Here is a 16477-nt window from a genome sequence, read left to right on the forward strand (position 1 = left end):
GAGCTCCGGGTTTGGGGAAGGCTGTTTTCAGGTGAGGGGTGCCCCTGAGATGTCACAGTAGGCGGCGGGCCCTATGACCTGGCTTCAGGGGGCAGGGCTGGGCTGGAAACTTGGGAGATCTCAGTGTTTAAAATTACAGGGTTGGATGAGGTCACTGAGGGAGCGAGTGTGGTTAAAGAATGAATCAATCTGAGGACAGAGCCGGGAAAGGGTGGCAGTATGTCACGGTTTGCTCAGGACAGTCTTGGCCGAGGCCTGTGATCAGTAGTTTCATTAAAGTGAGCTGACTCACGCCTGATCCCCCGACACTCTGTGCTTCCTGCTTCTCCCCCAGTCTTAGCTGCTAACATGAGAGACAGTGAACCAAGGTCACACTTTAACACACAGCTAATTAACAACGCCAGCTCTCTTTTTTTCTTTTTAATTTTTTTAAAAATTTTAAACAGTTTTTAAAAAATGAGTGTCTTCAAACTGGCTAGTTACCTTATTTCTAATAATGGTTTGATTTTTTCCATCACAATCCACGGAATCAATATGAAGCTTTAGGAAGGTCATTCTTTGAAAAGTGAAATGGCTGACATGACTGGGAATGCTACTTAATTTTGGTTAAAAAACTTGTGCATTGAAAATAGCATTCTTTTTGAAGTGACAAACCAAATACAAGTTTTAATGATGCTGAACATCATTAAAACAGTGTTCTTACTAAATTTAGAAACCTAGAAAGCTGAAGGGCATTGATGATGCACATCTGTTTTGTAACTGCTTCCAAATAGGCTTCTAAATTACATTCTAACAAAATAACAAGTTGCAGTTGTCAAAATATACACATTACACACACACACAGACAGAGCCTAACCAAAGCACAAATTTTCTTTGATGACATTGAGGTTGACTTCAAAGACTGCTGCAGCATGGCTGTGTATTTTTCTCTCTTTGCTGTCATTCGAATTTTAGAATTGTTTGAACCTTTGAAAAACTACTTTGTAAGTCAATTTCAATAATTTACAGTAGTACCTAGCTTTTTTGTACATAATCCCTTTATATTTTGGTTGCATTTTGTTTCAAATCCCTTGGAAATCTTCCTTCAGAATTTTTGATAAACAGTGCCAAAAACTCACAGTTCTGAAGTTTATAGCAAACTGGAATTATTGAAAATGAGGCTTGCAAACAGGAAGATGATTTTTATCCCTATAAAAGCAAAAGAGGAACTGAACAGATTAAATGCTAAGAGCTCAAAGTATACTAGTTTTTATCTGTTTAAATGTATAGTTAGAATTGGAAAGTCTCCTCTTGCGGGGAAGAATCTTTTTAAGGAGCTTCTATTTTCAGCTGGGTAAATTTAGATCCTGTACTGAAATGGAGTGAAACTGAAACTATTTGTTTTCAGTATCTAAACCTGGCAAAACGTTTCAAATAATTTTGCCTCATAAAACTATCAAAACATAGTAACAGGTGTTGGCAAGGATGCGGAGGAATTGGAACCCTCATAGGTTGTTGGTAGGAGTGCAGAATGGCACAGAACAGTCTGGCAGTTCCTCAGTGGATAAACATATAGGTGTACACCCAAGAGAAATGAAAACATATGTCCACACAAGAACTTGTAACTGCTCATAACAACATTATTTGTAATAGCCCAAAAGTAGAAACACCCAATGAACAGATAAACAAAATGTGGTCCAGCCCTACAGTGCAATATTGTTGTTGTTCAGTCACTCACGTCTAACCCTGTGACCCCATGGACTGCAGAACGCCAGGCTTCCCTGTCCTTCACCATCTCCCTTGCTCAAACTCATGTCCAAAGAGTCGGTGATGCCATTCAACCGTCTCATCCTCTGTCATCCCCTTCTCCTCCTGCCTTCAATCTTTCCCAGCATCAGGGTCTTTTTCAAAGAGTAGGCTGTTCATATCAGGTGGCCAAAGTACTGGAGCTCCAGCTTCAGCATCAGTCCTTCCAATGAATATTCAGGGTTGATTTCCTTTAGGATGGACTGGTTGGATCTCCTTGCAGTCCAAGGGACTATCGAGAATTTTCTCCAGCACCACAATTTGAAAGCATCGATTATTTGGCACTCAGCCTTCTTTATTATTCAAATCCGACATCCACACATGATTACTGGAAAAATCATAGCTTTGACTATACAGATATTTGTTGGCAAAGTAATGTCTCTGCTTTTTAGTACACTGTCTAGGTTTGTCATAGCTTTTCTTCCAAGGAGGAAGTGTCTTTTAATTTGGGGGCTGCAGTCACTGTCTGCAGTGATTTTGGAGCACAAGAAAATAAAATTTGTCAGTGCTTCTACTTTTTCCCCATCTATTTGCCATGAAGTGATGGGACTGGATGCCATGATCTTAGTTTTTTGAATGCTGAGTTTTAAGCCAGCTTTTTCACTCTCCTCTTTCACTTTCATCAAGAGACTCTTCAGCTCCTCTTCTGCATATCTAGGGTTGTTGATATTTCTCCCAGCAATCTTGATTCCAGCTTGTGGAGAAGAAGTTCTGATACATGCTACAACATGGATAAACCTTGAAAACATGTTAAGTGAAAGAAGCTGGTCACAAAAGACCAGACAGTGTATGCTCCCATTGATGTGAAGTGATCGAACAGGCAAATCAATAGATAGGTGGCAGACTAGAGACGCTGGACCCAGGGCTGTTGGAGTGATATGGGGTTTCTTTGGGGGATAATGAAAATGTTCTCGAGTTGATTGTGATGATGGATACACAACTCTGTGAATATACTATATTATCAGTTAAGGGAATTGAGTCAGTTGAGGAACTGCTGCTTTCAAACTGATAAGCAAAAAAAAAAAAAGGATAAATAAGCACAGGATATACTCAATATCCCGTGACAAACCATAATGACTATGAAAAAGAATGTATACACGTATAACTGAATCACTTTGCTATACAGCAGACATTAACACAACATTGTAAATCACTATACTTGAATAAAATAAACTTAAAAAAAAGGGGGGGAAAAGCTCACTACTCAGGGATAATCTTTGTTAATCTTTTGTTTTCTGTCCTTCATATGAATGTATCAGGATGTAATGCATTGTAAAATTATACAGCTGTTCCCATTTAGGATATATCTGCTTCCATTCAGAGCTTCCCCCCCTTTCCTTAGTATTTTATATAGCATTTTCACATCTGTTTGTTGGAGTTCCTATCTTAGGTCACTTGGACATTTCATTGATATTTGTCTCGAGCTCCGCTACATGTATGTGGTCAGGAAAAATCTGCTCCATCCAATAGAAACCCAACCCACTGTGCAGACGCCTGATACACAGAAGGCATTTAACACCCTGTCCTTGACTGGAATACACAACCAAACAAAATGAGAGCCTGCTGTCCCTCCGTCTCATGAACGACACCCAGAATGCCCTGTTCGGTTTTGTGTTCTCTTTTCATAGGTATCGCGCTCCTGAGGTTTTATTAAGATCTTCAGCTTACAGCTCTCCCATCGACGTGTGGGCTGTCGGCAGTATAATGGCTGAACTGTATACATTAAGACCACTTTTCCCAGGGACAAGTGAGGTCGATGAAATCTTTAAGATTTGCCAGGTTTTAGGGACTCCTAAAAAAGTAAGTACTCTTGTCCCTAAGTTGTAACTTTTCATTATTTATAACTTTTGGCAAGCTAGCTGGTATTTGAATTTTTCAAATAGGCTTATGCTTTAACGGTTAATTTTCTTATAATCTTTTTTTTTTAAATTGGGATGGAATGAGGATTGCAGAAGCTAGAATTCTATCAGGTTGTGGAAAAATGGTGCTTGCCTCCCTTGAAGAACATAAGGGAGGATTTTCTATATTTAGAGTTCTATATGTTTAACTTCGAGCAGATGACCAGCTGATGGATACGGAGACATCCTTGCTCAGAATCTTTCCTCCTTGTTCTTGAATGTCCATTGGAATCACTTTATTAATGCCAAGTGTCCTAGATTTTATATTCTCTTAACCTTTTCTTGTTTACTTTTATATACCTCTGCCACAGATATTTAATTTCTTGAAATTAGGACTTTTCAATTAACTATTGCACTCAGCTAGACTTCACTTTCTGAGTTGTACTTATTTAATACATTTAAATATATATAATTACACCTTACTTGGGTGTGTGCCTTGTACTTAATATTAGACAAGTTAACGCAGCTATTAAAAGCTTAACAAAACTGTCATTTCCCAGCTGTGTGCAGTTTTTGACATTGGAGGCAATGCATTAACATATAATGCGGATCTTTGTAATAGTTATTCTCTTTGTAAATCACTTGTCCTTAGTTGTTCAAACTCACCTGGGTGCCATCATCACCATCATCATTAACGTTTTGAAATTTATAAAAGTGCCTTCTCATTTTTCCCCTAACTCTTAATTCAGTGTTCTGTCTATACTGTTTGTAGCACTGAGCTAGGTATGCCATTGGCTATTTCATTTTCACATTTATTTATGAGTCAACACTTCTTCATACATGAGGGATTCTTATATTATTACTATGTTTGTATTAAACTGATCACTAAAAACAATTTTCTTATTGCTGTCTCTCCCCCACTTATATATTCCTTCAACAGAGTGACTGGCCAGAAGGGTACCAGCTTGCATCCTCTATGAATTTCCGCTTTCCCCAGTGTGTTCCTATAAACCTAAAAACTCTTATTCCCAATGCCAGTAACGAAGCCATTCAGCTTATGACTGAAATGTTGAACTGGGACCCAAAGAAACGACCAACAGCAAGCCAGGTAAGACAAATCTCCTTGGTATAGCTTTTTTTTCTTCTTTTAATTTGAGGTTTTACTATATCTGGGGTATCTTCCTTTGCAGAAACAAGTCTATTTTTGACCAGAGTTTTACCAAGAGAATTAAGCCCTAAAACTTAAGGCACACACTGTACCTAATGAATTAACTTCCAGGCGTGTAAGATTCTTGGAAGGATTGCAAAAAATAGCCACTCCGGTGATTTTCTGTGTTTTGTGGTTCAAATGAGGAACCTACGGAGGTTGAGGCTGAAAGGAATCAATCTCTAATGATAAAAATTCAGGCATGGGACAGGCTAATTAGGAAGCAACTTGTCATGGGTGGTAAAAGAGCATCTCTTCAGTTAGACAGTCTCGTAGAATTTCCACTGCTCTCCTGCTGTTTAGAGGAGTCCTGTTCCCTCCACACAGCACGGTCGTCCCTCCGCGGGAATGGAGCCTCCTCTCTCTGGCTCCCACAGGAGGGCAGCATGTGACACCCACGCTTGGCTTCTTTGTGACTTATACCTTCAGCACCTACAGAGGAACCTTGTCTTGTGGTCTTAAAAACAGTACAGTTTTATCTGCAAATGGCGTAAATTAAAAAGTTGTTATGGGCTTTATGGTGGTCTTATTTAACTATTCATTAAGTGTTGAAATAAACCAAATAATGGTTTGGCTTTTTAAAAATTTAATTTGGGAAAATATTTTCTAAAGATCAACTGGAAGAACAGATAGGAAAGAATAACCAAGACAGGCTTGAATGAGAATAAGTAACTTGGGGGATGGTGGTAAGGGTAGACAGTTTGCCCTTTCAAATATTAAAGTAATCTGTAATGGGACTTCCTGGCAGTCCAGTGGTTCAGATTCCACGTTTCCACCACAGGAAGGGGTATGGGTTCCATCCCTGGTTGGGGAACTAAGAGTCCCACATGCCTCACAGCATGGCCAAAAAAATAAATTGTGTGTATTACAAGAAAGTCATAATCTGTTAAGTGATAGTAATTATAACAGTGAAGGTGCTGGCATAAGTGTGCTTAGTCGCTCAGTCGTGTCCGAGTCTTTGCAACCCCATGGACTGTAGCCCACCAGGCTCCTCTGCCCATGGGGTTCTCCAGGCAAGAACACTGGAGTGGGTTGCCATTCCCTTCTCCAGGGGATCTTCCCGACCCAGGGATCCATCCTGGGTCTCTGGCATTGCAGGAAGATTCTTTACCATCTGAGCCACGCTAGTACTCGTGTGGAGAAGGAAAAGGCAACCCACTCCAGTGTTCTTGCCTGGAGAATCCCAGGGACGGGGGAGCCTCGTGGGCTGCCGTCTGTGGGGTCGCACAGAGTCGGACACGACTGAAGCGACTTAGCAAGCAAGCAAGCACTCGTGTATTATTATTATAACAGTAATGCTGTTATTAATTAATGACAATAACTAATATTTATTGAGCAGGGACTTTATGTAAAATTTCTGACTGTCCTCACAAAAACTCTTATTAGGTACACATTATCACTGCTTAAAAATAAATAAACTGAGGAACTCAGACATTGCATAATTTGTGCAATATTGTATAGTCAATAATTGGTGGAAGTGAGATATTGTTAATTAAGGTAAATGGCAAAAGGCACAGTCACAAAATATTTTAATAGGGTCATTTTCTATTAGGAATTCTCATAGTTTAATACATTTTGAGTGGTAATAGGCTTTTCTGTTTTCATTTTTTATAAATACATGTGTATTTACAGACTTAACAGCTTCTGCCACTGTAAGTATCTATGCCAGTAACTTCACTGTTGTAATTACTATCACTTAACAATTATTTTTTATGGTAAATACAATTTACTTTTTTTTTGCCACACCATATGTATGTATATGAAAGGTAATGTAAATGAAAGACTAAAAAGAAATACTAAAAAGAAAAGCATCAAAATGTGAGCAGTAGTTTTCTCTTTGGTGTTGGCTTTAGAGATAATTTTAATTTCTTCTTGAGAACTTTCTATACATTGCTTATTGTATGCAATCAGTATTCCCTCAACAAACAGGAAAAAAATGTTATTATTTTTAAAGATTTCCTGTTTCTTTAAGGATGGTAGCTGGTATCTTAAAGGGGAAAAGTTACAGATGAAGCTTTGAAATTGCAAAACACACTCTTATAAATGTGTACATTCTTGCCTGAGTAATACTGACATGCTAATTAATGAGACTACTTGATTCAGAATTTGCCTCCTGGCTGCCAGGCACTGATGTATTTAAATCATCTACAGTGGTTGAGTTCCACCAAGCAGTGTCTGTGTAATTAACACATGCATGGGGTGTGGTAGGGGACAGAACGAAGTGTCTAAGGGGAAAACTCAGAATAAAACTCCCCCCCACTTCTGCCAAAACATACCTCCCTGCCCTTAACCTCTGTCTTGTTCACTATTTCAGTGCCGGGCTTTTCAGTGGAAGCAGGGAGACATAGTTAGGGAGAGGTTAAGTTCTGGATGCTGCCTCTATTCCTTCAAAATCTGCCCTTGCGCACCTAAGAAGTTCACTGTGGGTCATGGTTCTGCCTCTACATGGCGGGTGGGGACTGGCTTAGGGCAGGAGGTGCAGGAGAACTGGACTTGGTTATCTTAAGGAGCCACCCTCCACCAACACACACACACACACACACACACACACACACACAACAATAGAACTGGGAACTTCCCTCCCCATCCAGACATGTAATACTGACAAAGATCTATACGCACAGCTGAGCTGCAGATAAACCTTCAGACAGCCTCCAGACTAATTGTCATCAACCCCGGTGTCGTTAAGTCATTTAGTCGTGTCCCGCTCTTTGTGACCCCAGGCTCCCCTGCCCTTCACCAACTCCCAGAGCTTGCTCAAACTCATGTCCATCGAGTCGGTGATGCCATTCAACCTTCTCATCCTCTGTCGTCCCCTTCTCCTCCCGCCTTCAATCTTTCCCAGCATCAGGGTCTTTTCCGATGTTGGCTCTTTGCATCAGGTGGCCAGAGTACTCCGTGGTATTCCTGACATTTTTGACCCAATGATTCTTTGCTGAGGGGACGGGTTGGGGGCGGGCTGTCCTGTTCGTTGTAGGATACTTAGCGGCATTCCTGCAGCATGCCTAGACACCAGGAGCACTCCCCATCCCCTGAATTTGTGACAATAAAAAATATCTCCTAAGGGGCAAAGTCTCCCCAGTCCAGAACCCCTGCTCAAGACTGTGTCACCCAATCATCAGGTCCCCCCACCCAACTTCCACGTAATAGCAGCAGTTTGATGACTGATCCAATTAAATAGTGACCATTTTTACTAGTATTTTCTTTCTTGTTTTAACTAGTATTTTTATATTCTATCCCCTAAGTAATCTTCTCTTTGCTGGCATATTGTTAAATTAGGCTTTATAAGTATGTGTTTGTTATTGTCTTTCTTAGAATTTTTTTATTGCTAGTCAATATGGAGTTATAGTTAGAATAACCCTGAATTTTATATGATGGTAGAGTTTTTCATTAAAAACAAACTACGTAGAAGGCTTTCTTAACTCATTTCTCTTAATGCCTTTATGGGGTCTAAACCATTATCAGTATCTACCATTTTGGTTTGAATTTTTTTCAAATTCAGCCAATGTTACAAGCTAGAGTTTGTTTTCATATGAAGTCTTTAAAAGAACATTTGCTTTTGCATTGACTGGATGTGAAAATTACTGAATGTGAGTCTTATATTCTTCCTACTAACATGTACTTTTTCAATTTTTAAATGAAATTTAGTTCTCAAATTATTTTTTCCTGGGTATCTTTTTAAAGTCATCACATAAGGGAAAAGGTGGATGCTCTGTAAATCTTTGAAACTTACCCAGACGAGTGATACACGCCTAGCCCAACGCCGGATGGTAGTGTATACGCAATAAATTTAGGAGAAACCATTTTTCATTTGTTATTTCCATGCTGCTACAGGCCTTGAAACACCCATATTTTCAAGTTGGTCAAGTATTAGGCCCTTCCTCACATCATTTGGAATCGAAACAGCCTTTAAATAAGCTTGTGCAACCACTCGAACCAAAGCCATCTGCAGCAGATCCAGAACCTCAGCCTCTGCCGGACATAAACGACCAGGCTGCCGGACCGCCCCAGCTGAAGAACAGCCACCAGCCACTGCGGTCTATCCAGCCGCCGCAGAACGTGGGTGTCCAGCCAGCACCCAAACAGCACAGTCAGCAGAAAAGGCCGCCAACCCTCTTTCCAAGTATCGTCAAAAGCATGCCCACCGTAAGTAGCCCAATATGACACTTTGGATGGTTTGGTTCCACTAGGATTTCCTTTCTAGGCATTCTCTCAGCGTCGGGGAAGATATAAAAGATGTTTGTCTGTTTCGTTTATCCGTACAGACCCAGAACCCAGAACAGTGTCTAAAAGTGAAAGTGTGAGTTGCTCAGTCCTGTCCAACTCTTTGTGACCCCATAGACTGTAGCCCACCAGGCTCTCTGTCCATGGGATTCTCCAGGCAAGAATACTGCAGTAGGAAGCCATCCCCTTCTCCAGGGGATCTTCCCAATCCAGGGATCAAACCCCAGGTCTCCTGCATTTGCAGGTAGACCCTTTACGATCTGATCCACCAGAGAAGCTGTCTGGCACATGGTAAATTCTCAACAAATATCTGTTGAATGAATAAATAAGTAAATGTCCACACTGATTTTGAACCACCCTGAGGGTCTTAAGGAGTCCACGTTACCTTTCAGACAATTCTGACTACTAGAAAGTTCTTCCTCACAGTGAACGAAAATCTGGTTTCAAAAAAAAAATTTTTTTTTTATGTGGGCCATTTTTTAAAGTTTTTATTGAATTTGTTACAGTATTGTTTCCATTTTCTGTTTTGGTTTTGTTTTGGCCGGGAGGCACGTGGAATCTTGGCTCTCAGACCAACGATCAAACCCATAGCCCCTGCATTTGAAGGCAGATTTTTAACCACCAGGCTACCAGAGAAGTCCTTGGTTTCTGTAGCTTTTAATAAAAGTGAATCAGTCTTTCAGAAAGGCAGCCTTCAGATACTGGAAAGGCAGCCTTACCTTACCTGCCGTTTTCTCCAGGAGAAACACACCCCCAGTTCCCTCTCAGGCTCCGCTGGAACTCACTGATGGCTGACTCCCCGAGTCCCCTCCCTGTCCTTCGTTCCCCTTCTCCAGAATTAGCGGCAGAGAGCAGGTAGGAAATACCTGTGGTGGGTGAATCACCACCACAGTTCCGGAACGGTGTTCACTCACGCATCAAGGGTTATCTTTTTTTTTTCCCCTTGAAAGGCACATAAAATGGTGACTCGTACCGGGAGGGAAAGATAAGGAAATTCAGTCGTAGCTACTCAGCGCCTTGCACTATGCAGCCCCCGTGTGCATTCCCAAAGTGACCTGAACAATTTACCGCCTTTCCTTCCTAGCACGCTGTCTCTTTTAGTAACTGCCGTTAGTCTTTGCCCTCAGCTGGTACCAAACTTACTACTGTAGAGTTCGTAAAAATCCACCTGCTACTTTATAAAAGTTATTAATGCTTTCCCTTTTCCAATCTTCTCAGACATAAGACGACTAGATGTTACTGGCGTTGTTCAGCAGCTCCTAACATAGAGTTCAACTGAAATACGAGTCTCGGGCTCAGACAAGGATAACTTTGATTAACTCTGCCCATCTGAGGCTTTGGATCTCCTTGTTCTCCTTAGTCTGGAGCTCATTCTCTCTCAAACACCACTTTTTGTTCATCACCCATCACTATGGCACCATGAGCTTCAAGCAATGGCATATCCACTCTTTAAGCATCTTCTTGCTTCACATGCAGCTGAATTTGCTGACCTTGCTTCCAAATTCCCAATTCTCAGTCACCTTTTACATGAGTTTACGTGAGCCCCAGAACACCCACGTTAATCTGAATAAAACCGCCTTGTTGTCTGCCCCAGCCTAGGTCTTCCTCATTCCTTATTAATGGAGCCACCCCTCTGAGAAGCCAGGCTCGCGCTGTGAAGTCACGCCTGCCTCTCCTTCTCTGTGTCCTGTAGGACCACACTCGGTGACTTAAGACAGAACCTGACCCCTTGTGGCTTAAACCAGGAGGGGTGTTTTTCTCTGATAGCAAGAAGGCGGGTGGTGGACCAGCCAGGGCTGGTGCCGCTTGTAAAGAGCACCGGACTGCCCTGTCTCCCTGTCCCCACCACCACGCTCAGCAGGGGGCTCCCGGTCCCATGGATGGCTGCTGCTCCCTGGGGTGGTGTCTGCCATCCCCAAGGGGGCAAGCGTGAAACACACAGGCACACGCCACCAGCAGAGCCTAACGCTGGCCCTCCTGGAAGCCCCTCCCAACAGATGCGCACTTCATCTCACTGGCTAGATCGTGTCCCCTGGGTACACAGAGCTGCGAGGGAGGCTGGCATTTTGTTTTAGCTATTTTACATGGGCAGACTGCCGCCCAGAAGAGAATCCTAGGAAGGAGACAGAGGAGGGTGGCTACTGAGGGGGCAAGCAGCAGTGTCTGCCACACTCACCTTGACCTCTGTTCAGAGAGACACTGAGTCCACACCTTTTATTCCTTGTTAACAGAAGCGTGTGCTTTCTCGAGCATTCCAGCCACGATGAATCTGCTGTCCTTGTCACTGCATGCCACTCTAACTGCAAAGGCCTCCTCTCTGAGGAGCCTGACCTTTCCCAAAAAGGGCCTTTATCACATGACTTTTTTTAGCTCAAAAACATCCAGCGTTCTCCGTGGTCCAGAGGACAGCTGCCATGTCTTAGGGATTCATGCACAGTCCTGCATCACAGAGCACCCGTCTGTCTTTACAGCCTCGTCCTCCAACAGCACAACACATCCAGTCCACTCAACTCCGTCTACATTTTCTCCCCAGAACACCCACTGACACTTCTCTATTAAAAAGATATACTTCATCCATTTCCTTTTCCAAACTGTAGAATAACAACAACAATACCTAACATACCTAATACAGTCACACTTACGTGCAAGGAAGTGAAAGTCGCTCAGTCGTGTCCAACTCTTTGTGACCCCATGGACTATACAGTCCATGGAATTCTCCAGGCCAGAATGCTGGAGTGGGTAGCCTTTCTCTTCTCCAGGGAATCTTCCCCACCCCAGGGCTCAAACCCAGGTCTCTCACATTGCAGGTGGATTCTTAACCAGCTGAGCCACCAGGGAAGCCCATACAGGCAAGGGCCCCTGCTAAAAACTTTTGATATATTTTACTATCAAATCCAAAACCACTAAGATATGAACACTGTATCCCCCCCCACACACACCACCATTTAAGGGGAAGGAAACTAAGGCTTTGAAAAGTTAGGTCATTTGCCCAAATAGCCACCCACGGGAGTTTTCTAGATTACACGTCAACGAAGACTCAGCTCTGATCCTGAGTACTCAAGCCTCCCGCAACCCAGGTTCACGGAGATCTTTCTCAACAGCCTATCACACTTTTAACCTGCGCTGCCTTTGTCAGCGTCTTAAAACACTGCGTGCCCGTGTGTCTCCTTAACTGTGGAAAGCCCCTTGAGGACGGGGACAGGCAGCGCCGAATGTGGCCGCCTGCACACAGTAGGCCCTCGGCCCCCGATTAAAGACGGCGACGCTGCTTTCCCACCACAGAAGCCGGGCGGCGCCCTGGGCCACAAAGGCGCCCGGAGGCGCTGGGGCCAGGCCGTGTGCAAGGCTGGAGACGGCTGGGCAGACCTGGAGGACAGCGACTTTGGAGCCTCCCACTCCAAGAAGCCAAGCATGGGCTCGTCCAAGGAGACGAGGAGCAAGGAGTCTCCGTTTCGGTAAGGGAGGGCTCACGTTTTCTCAGGAACATATATTTTCAGCCCGCGTCAACTTGACTCTACTCATTAAGCGCAAATGAGTGTAGATGGCAAAAGGTAAGAAGTAGCTTGGTGGTGTTTTCTTCTCTCAAACCCAGATCTCTGCGCTTACCTCTGGGGAAGTTTAGACCCCTGACTCCGCACAGGAACGAGTCTCGGGATCACTGGCTGAGGGTGTGGGGTGAGGGGTTATCACGTGCAGTGTTGAGTGTGCCCCCGCTGAATTACGATCCACTGTTACTGCCCTTTGAAGCCCACACGCCTCTTTGCAAAAAGCCAAGCACAATCTACAAAGGTCATGGTTTCCTCTGCCGGTAGCGTTCAGAGTGGATCATTTGCTTGCTGCTCTGAACATTTTTGCTCGTTTCCTGAACTTTTCTTGAAAGCTTGATATCTCTAGCAGTCTCTTTTTAAATTTTTAATTAGAAGATAATTACTGTACAATATTGTGATGGTTTCTGCCCGACATCAACATGAATACGTGTGTCCCCTCCCTCTTGAACCTCCAGTAGGGCTGTTTCTCATGAAGGGTCTCCCGGTGTCCAGGGCCACCCCAAAGCTGTGGCCAGTGGTTCAGAGACGACCAGTCACCTGAGTGTCCATCTCCCAGGGGGTCGAGTGGGTGGGGATCTCCCGGGGGTGAGCACGGAGGCCGGGGATCAGACAGGTGACAAGAGCAGCCAGTGTGGCCAGGCCTCCACATAGGAGCCGGGAGAAGGTTGTGGTGAAGGGCCACATGCAGAGCAACAGGCAGCAAAAAAAACACAAAATCACAGCCGTCTCCTCTGGCAGTGATGGCCGCTGCTCAGAGAAATGGCCTCTGCGCTAGACAGAGGCAGGCCGGCACGCCGAAGGCCTGCGTTGGGGCACCAAACCGGGGCTGGGGGAGGCCGGCGTGGTGGGCAGCTGGGTCCCTTCTCCCGGCATGTCTCACCAACGTGTTATTTCCCTGCAGGGCATTAGGCTCACCGGAAGTTTTGTCTGGGATCTCTCCTAGCCCTTCTTCCCACTGCAGCCCTCCTTAGCCCAGCCCAAAGTGTTTCCCAACACCCTCGTGGAGCCGCACCCCCGGAGTAGACGGGTGGACACGGCTGAGAGTCTCTCCCCTTTCAACACAACATCTTGCCACATCCTGAAGCCACAGCTGCCGCAGGTGTAGACAAAAAAAAACGGAAACACACTGTACTCAGGGCGATTGCTGCTTAGTTCTAAAATCTTTGTGCTGTACGCTGTCCAGTATCGGGAACGATTTCTGTGCACTGCAGTGTCTCTGCTCAGCCGGAGTTGACACTCGGGGCGTCTTATCGGAAACCAGTGGCGGGTCTGAAAAGGTGTGCAGAGGGTGGGGAGCGCCGAGCGGCTCACCTTGCTCTCCCCCACCCGGTGACACCCCTTCGTGTTGACTTTCGAGGCTTCCAGAGTCGGTGCCCGCGGGCTCCAGCTACTCAACGAGGGAAAACAAGAGCTTACCTGCTGCTGTTACCCTGAAATCAGATTCGGAACTGTCAGCTGCTTCCACGGCCAAACAGTACTATTTGAAACAGTCAAGATACCTTCCGGGTAAGTAGAGACCACAAAGTGTTTCCTGGTGGCGAAAGCATGCTAGCAGGTCATGCTCCAGGGCCTCTGAGTCTTTGATGAAAGGGCGCCCGTGACCCGCCGCTGCAGCCCTCCGCTGGCCTGCCTGTCACCAGGTACTGTTCTGGACCTTCTGCCTCTGTGAAATGGGCTCAAGGAACGCCTGGGAGCCGCAAGTCAAGATGATGAGTATGCTAGAGAAATACCACCCTCCCCACCAAAGCTGCGCCTTCATAAACGCAAAACTTTATTCAGACAGTTCTGCAGTCCCATTACAAGTTTTTTTTTTTTAAACAGATAGAATTTATATATGTTCCCTAAATAATCTGATGTGTGCTTTTAAAAGATCATCTAGCTGCTAGGTAGACCACGCTTAGGGGCTCAAAAGGGGTCGGGGGACTGGTCGCGGGCCTGCTGCCCATATCTGGGTAGAGAGGGCGAAGACTTGTTCTGGGACTGAAGTCCTTAGGACCGCGGTGAGAGGAGTGGGAATTATTAAGACCATAAGAGAGGGTGCACTTTGGAAAGGTGCAAGGCCCCAGTCAGTGTCAGTTCTGGTGTTGAAACCATGAGGAGGTTCTGTTCTGACTGCGAGAGCAGGGGTGTAACAGGGTTTTCCGAACACAGATTCCTGGGGGACATTTTTCCTTTTTTTTTTTTAAACTGAATCCACCTCACTGAAATAAAATCAGTGATTGTTATCTATAGAAGTTCGCCCTCTGGTGGTGGGAAAGGTGATTGTAAAATTTTCAGCAGAGGATAGTATTAGTGGCTCAGTCATCTCCTGACTCTTTGCCACCCTGTGGACTGTAGCCCATAAAGCTCCTCTGTCCATGGGATCCCCCAGGCAAGAATACTGGAGTGGGTTGCCATTTCGTTCTCCAGGGGATCTTCCCGAACTGGGGATCAAACCCGGGTCTCCTGCATCGCAGGCAGATTCTTTTAGCATCTGAGCTGCCGGGGCAGAGGATAAATGGATCCCAAACACCCTTTTCCCAGTTCTGCTTGTTTCCTAATGTAGTTTTCAAGTTATTTCAGGGTATCTGAGACCTGTCTGATTGTTTCCTTTTTAACCAGAAAGCTCTAACCAATTCTGCTTACTCTGGGTCAGAAGCATGGCTGTAAATTGAAGCCTAAGAAACACAGATAATCACGATGGTGTGATCACTCACCTAGAGCCAGACATCCTGGAATGTGAAGTCAAGTGGGCCTTAGAAAGCATTACTACGAACAAAGCTAGTGGAGGTGATGGAATTCCAGTTGAGCTATTTCAAATCCTGAAAGATGATGCTGTGAAAGTGCTGCACTCAATATGCCAGCAAATTTGAAAAACTCAGCAGTGGCCACAGGACTGGAAAAGGTCAGTTTTCATTCTAATCCCAAAGAAAGGCAATGCCAAAGAATGCTCAAACTACCACACAATTGTACTCATCTCACACACTAGTAAAGTAATACTCAAAATTCTCCAAGCCAGGCTTCAACAGTATGTGAACCGTGAACTTCCAGATGTTCAAGCTGGTTTTAGAAAAGGCAGAGGAACCAGAGATCAAATTGCCAACATCCACTGGATCATCGAAAAAGCAAGAGAGTTCCAGAAAAACATCTATTTCTGCTTTATTGACTGCCAAAGCCTTTGACTGTGTGGATCACAATAAACTGTGGAAAATTCTGAAAGAGATGGGAATACCAGACCACCTGACCTGCCTCTTGAGAAACCTGTATGCAGGTCAGGAAGCAACAGTTGGAACTCGACATGGAACAACAGACTGGTTCCAAGTAGGAAAAGGAGTTCGTCAAGGCTGTATATTGTCACCCTGCTTATTTAACTTCTATGCAGAGTACATCATGAGAAACGCTGGGCTGGAAGAAGCACAATCTGGAATCAAGACTGCCAGGAGAAATATCAATAACCTCAGATATACAGATGACACGACCCTTATGGCAGAAAATGTAGAAGAACTAAAGAGCCTCATGGATGAAAGTGAAAGAGGAGAGTGAAAAAGTTGGCTTAAAGCTCAACATTCAGAAAACTAAGATCATGGCATCTGGTCCCATCACTTCATGGGAAATAGATGGGGAAACAGTGGAAACAGTGTCAGACTTTATTTTTGGGGGCTCCGAAATCACTACAGATGGTGATTGCAGCCATGAAATTAAAAGACACTTACTCCTTGGAAGGAAAGTTATGATCAACCGATATAGCATATTAAAAAGCAGAGACATTACTTTGCCAACAAAGATCCATCTAGTCAAGGCTATGGTTTTTCCAGTGGTCATGTATGGATGTGAGAGTTGGACTGTGAAAAGAGCTGAGTGCCGAAGAATTTATGCTTTTGAACTGTGGTGTTGGA

General features: G+C 44.3%; 1 protein-coding gene across 5 annotated transcripts in view; it reads left to right on the forward strand.

Annotated features, from left to right (window-relative positions):
- The window catches only part of MAK (male germ cell associated kinase), a 54308-nt gene that overhangs the window by 22325 nt on the left and 15506 nt on the right, over positions 1-16477 (forward strand). For all 5 annotated transcript variants that reach the window (XR_009492477.1, XM_024983661.2, NM_001046415.2 and 2 more), the window contains exons 7-11: positions 3414-3585; positions 4564-4731; positions 8665-8976; positions 12337-12509; positions 13960-14108. Coding sequence is in view for 4 of the 5 variants with exons in the window: in XM_024983661.2 (XP_024839429.1) it covers positions 3414-3585; positions 4564-4731; positions 8665-8976; positions 12337-12509; positions 13960-14108 (974 nt within the window). In the remaining variant the exon portion in view is untranslated. The remainder of the gene's footprint in view (positions 1-3413; positions 3586-4563; positions 4732-8664; positions 8977-12336; positions 12510-13959; positions 14109-16477) is intronic.

Source organism: Bos taurus, chromosome 23 (assembly GCF_002263795.3).
Source record: "Bos taurus isolate L1 Dominette 01449 registration number 42190680 breed Hereford chromosome 23, ARS-UCD2.0, whole genome shotgun sequence".
Classification (NCBI taxonomy): domain Eukaryota; kingdom Metazoa; phylum Chordata; class Mammalia; order Artiodactyla; family Bovidae; genus Bos; species Bos taurus.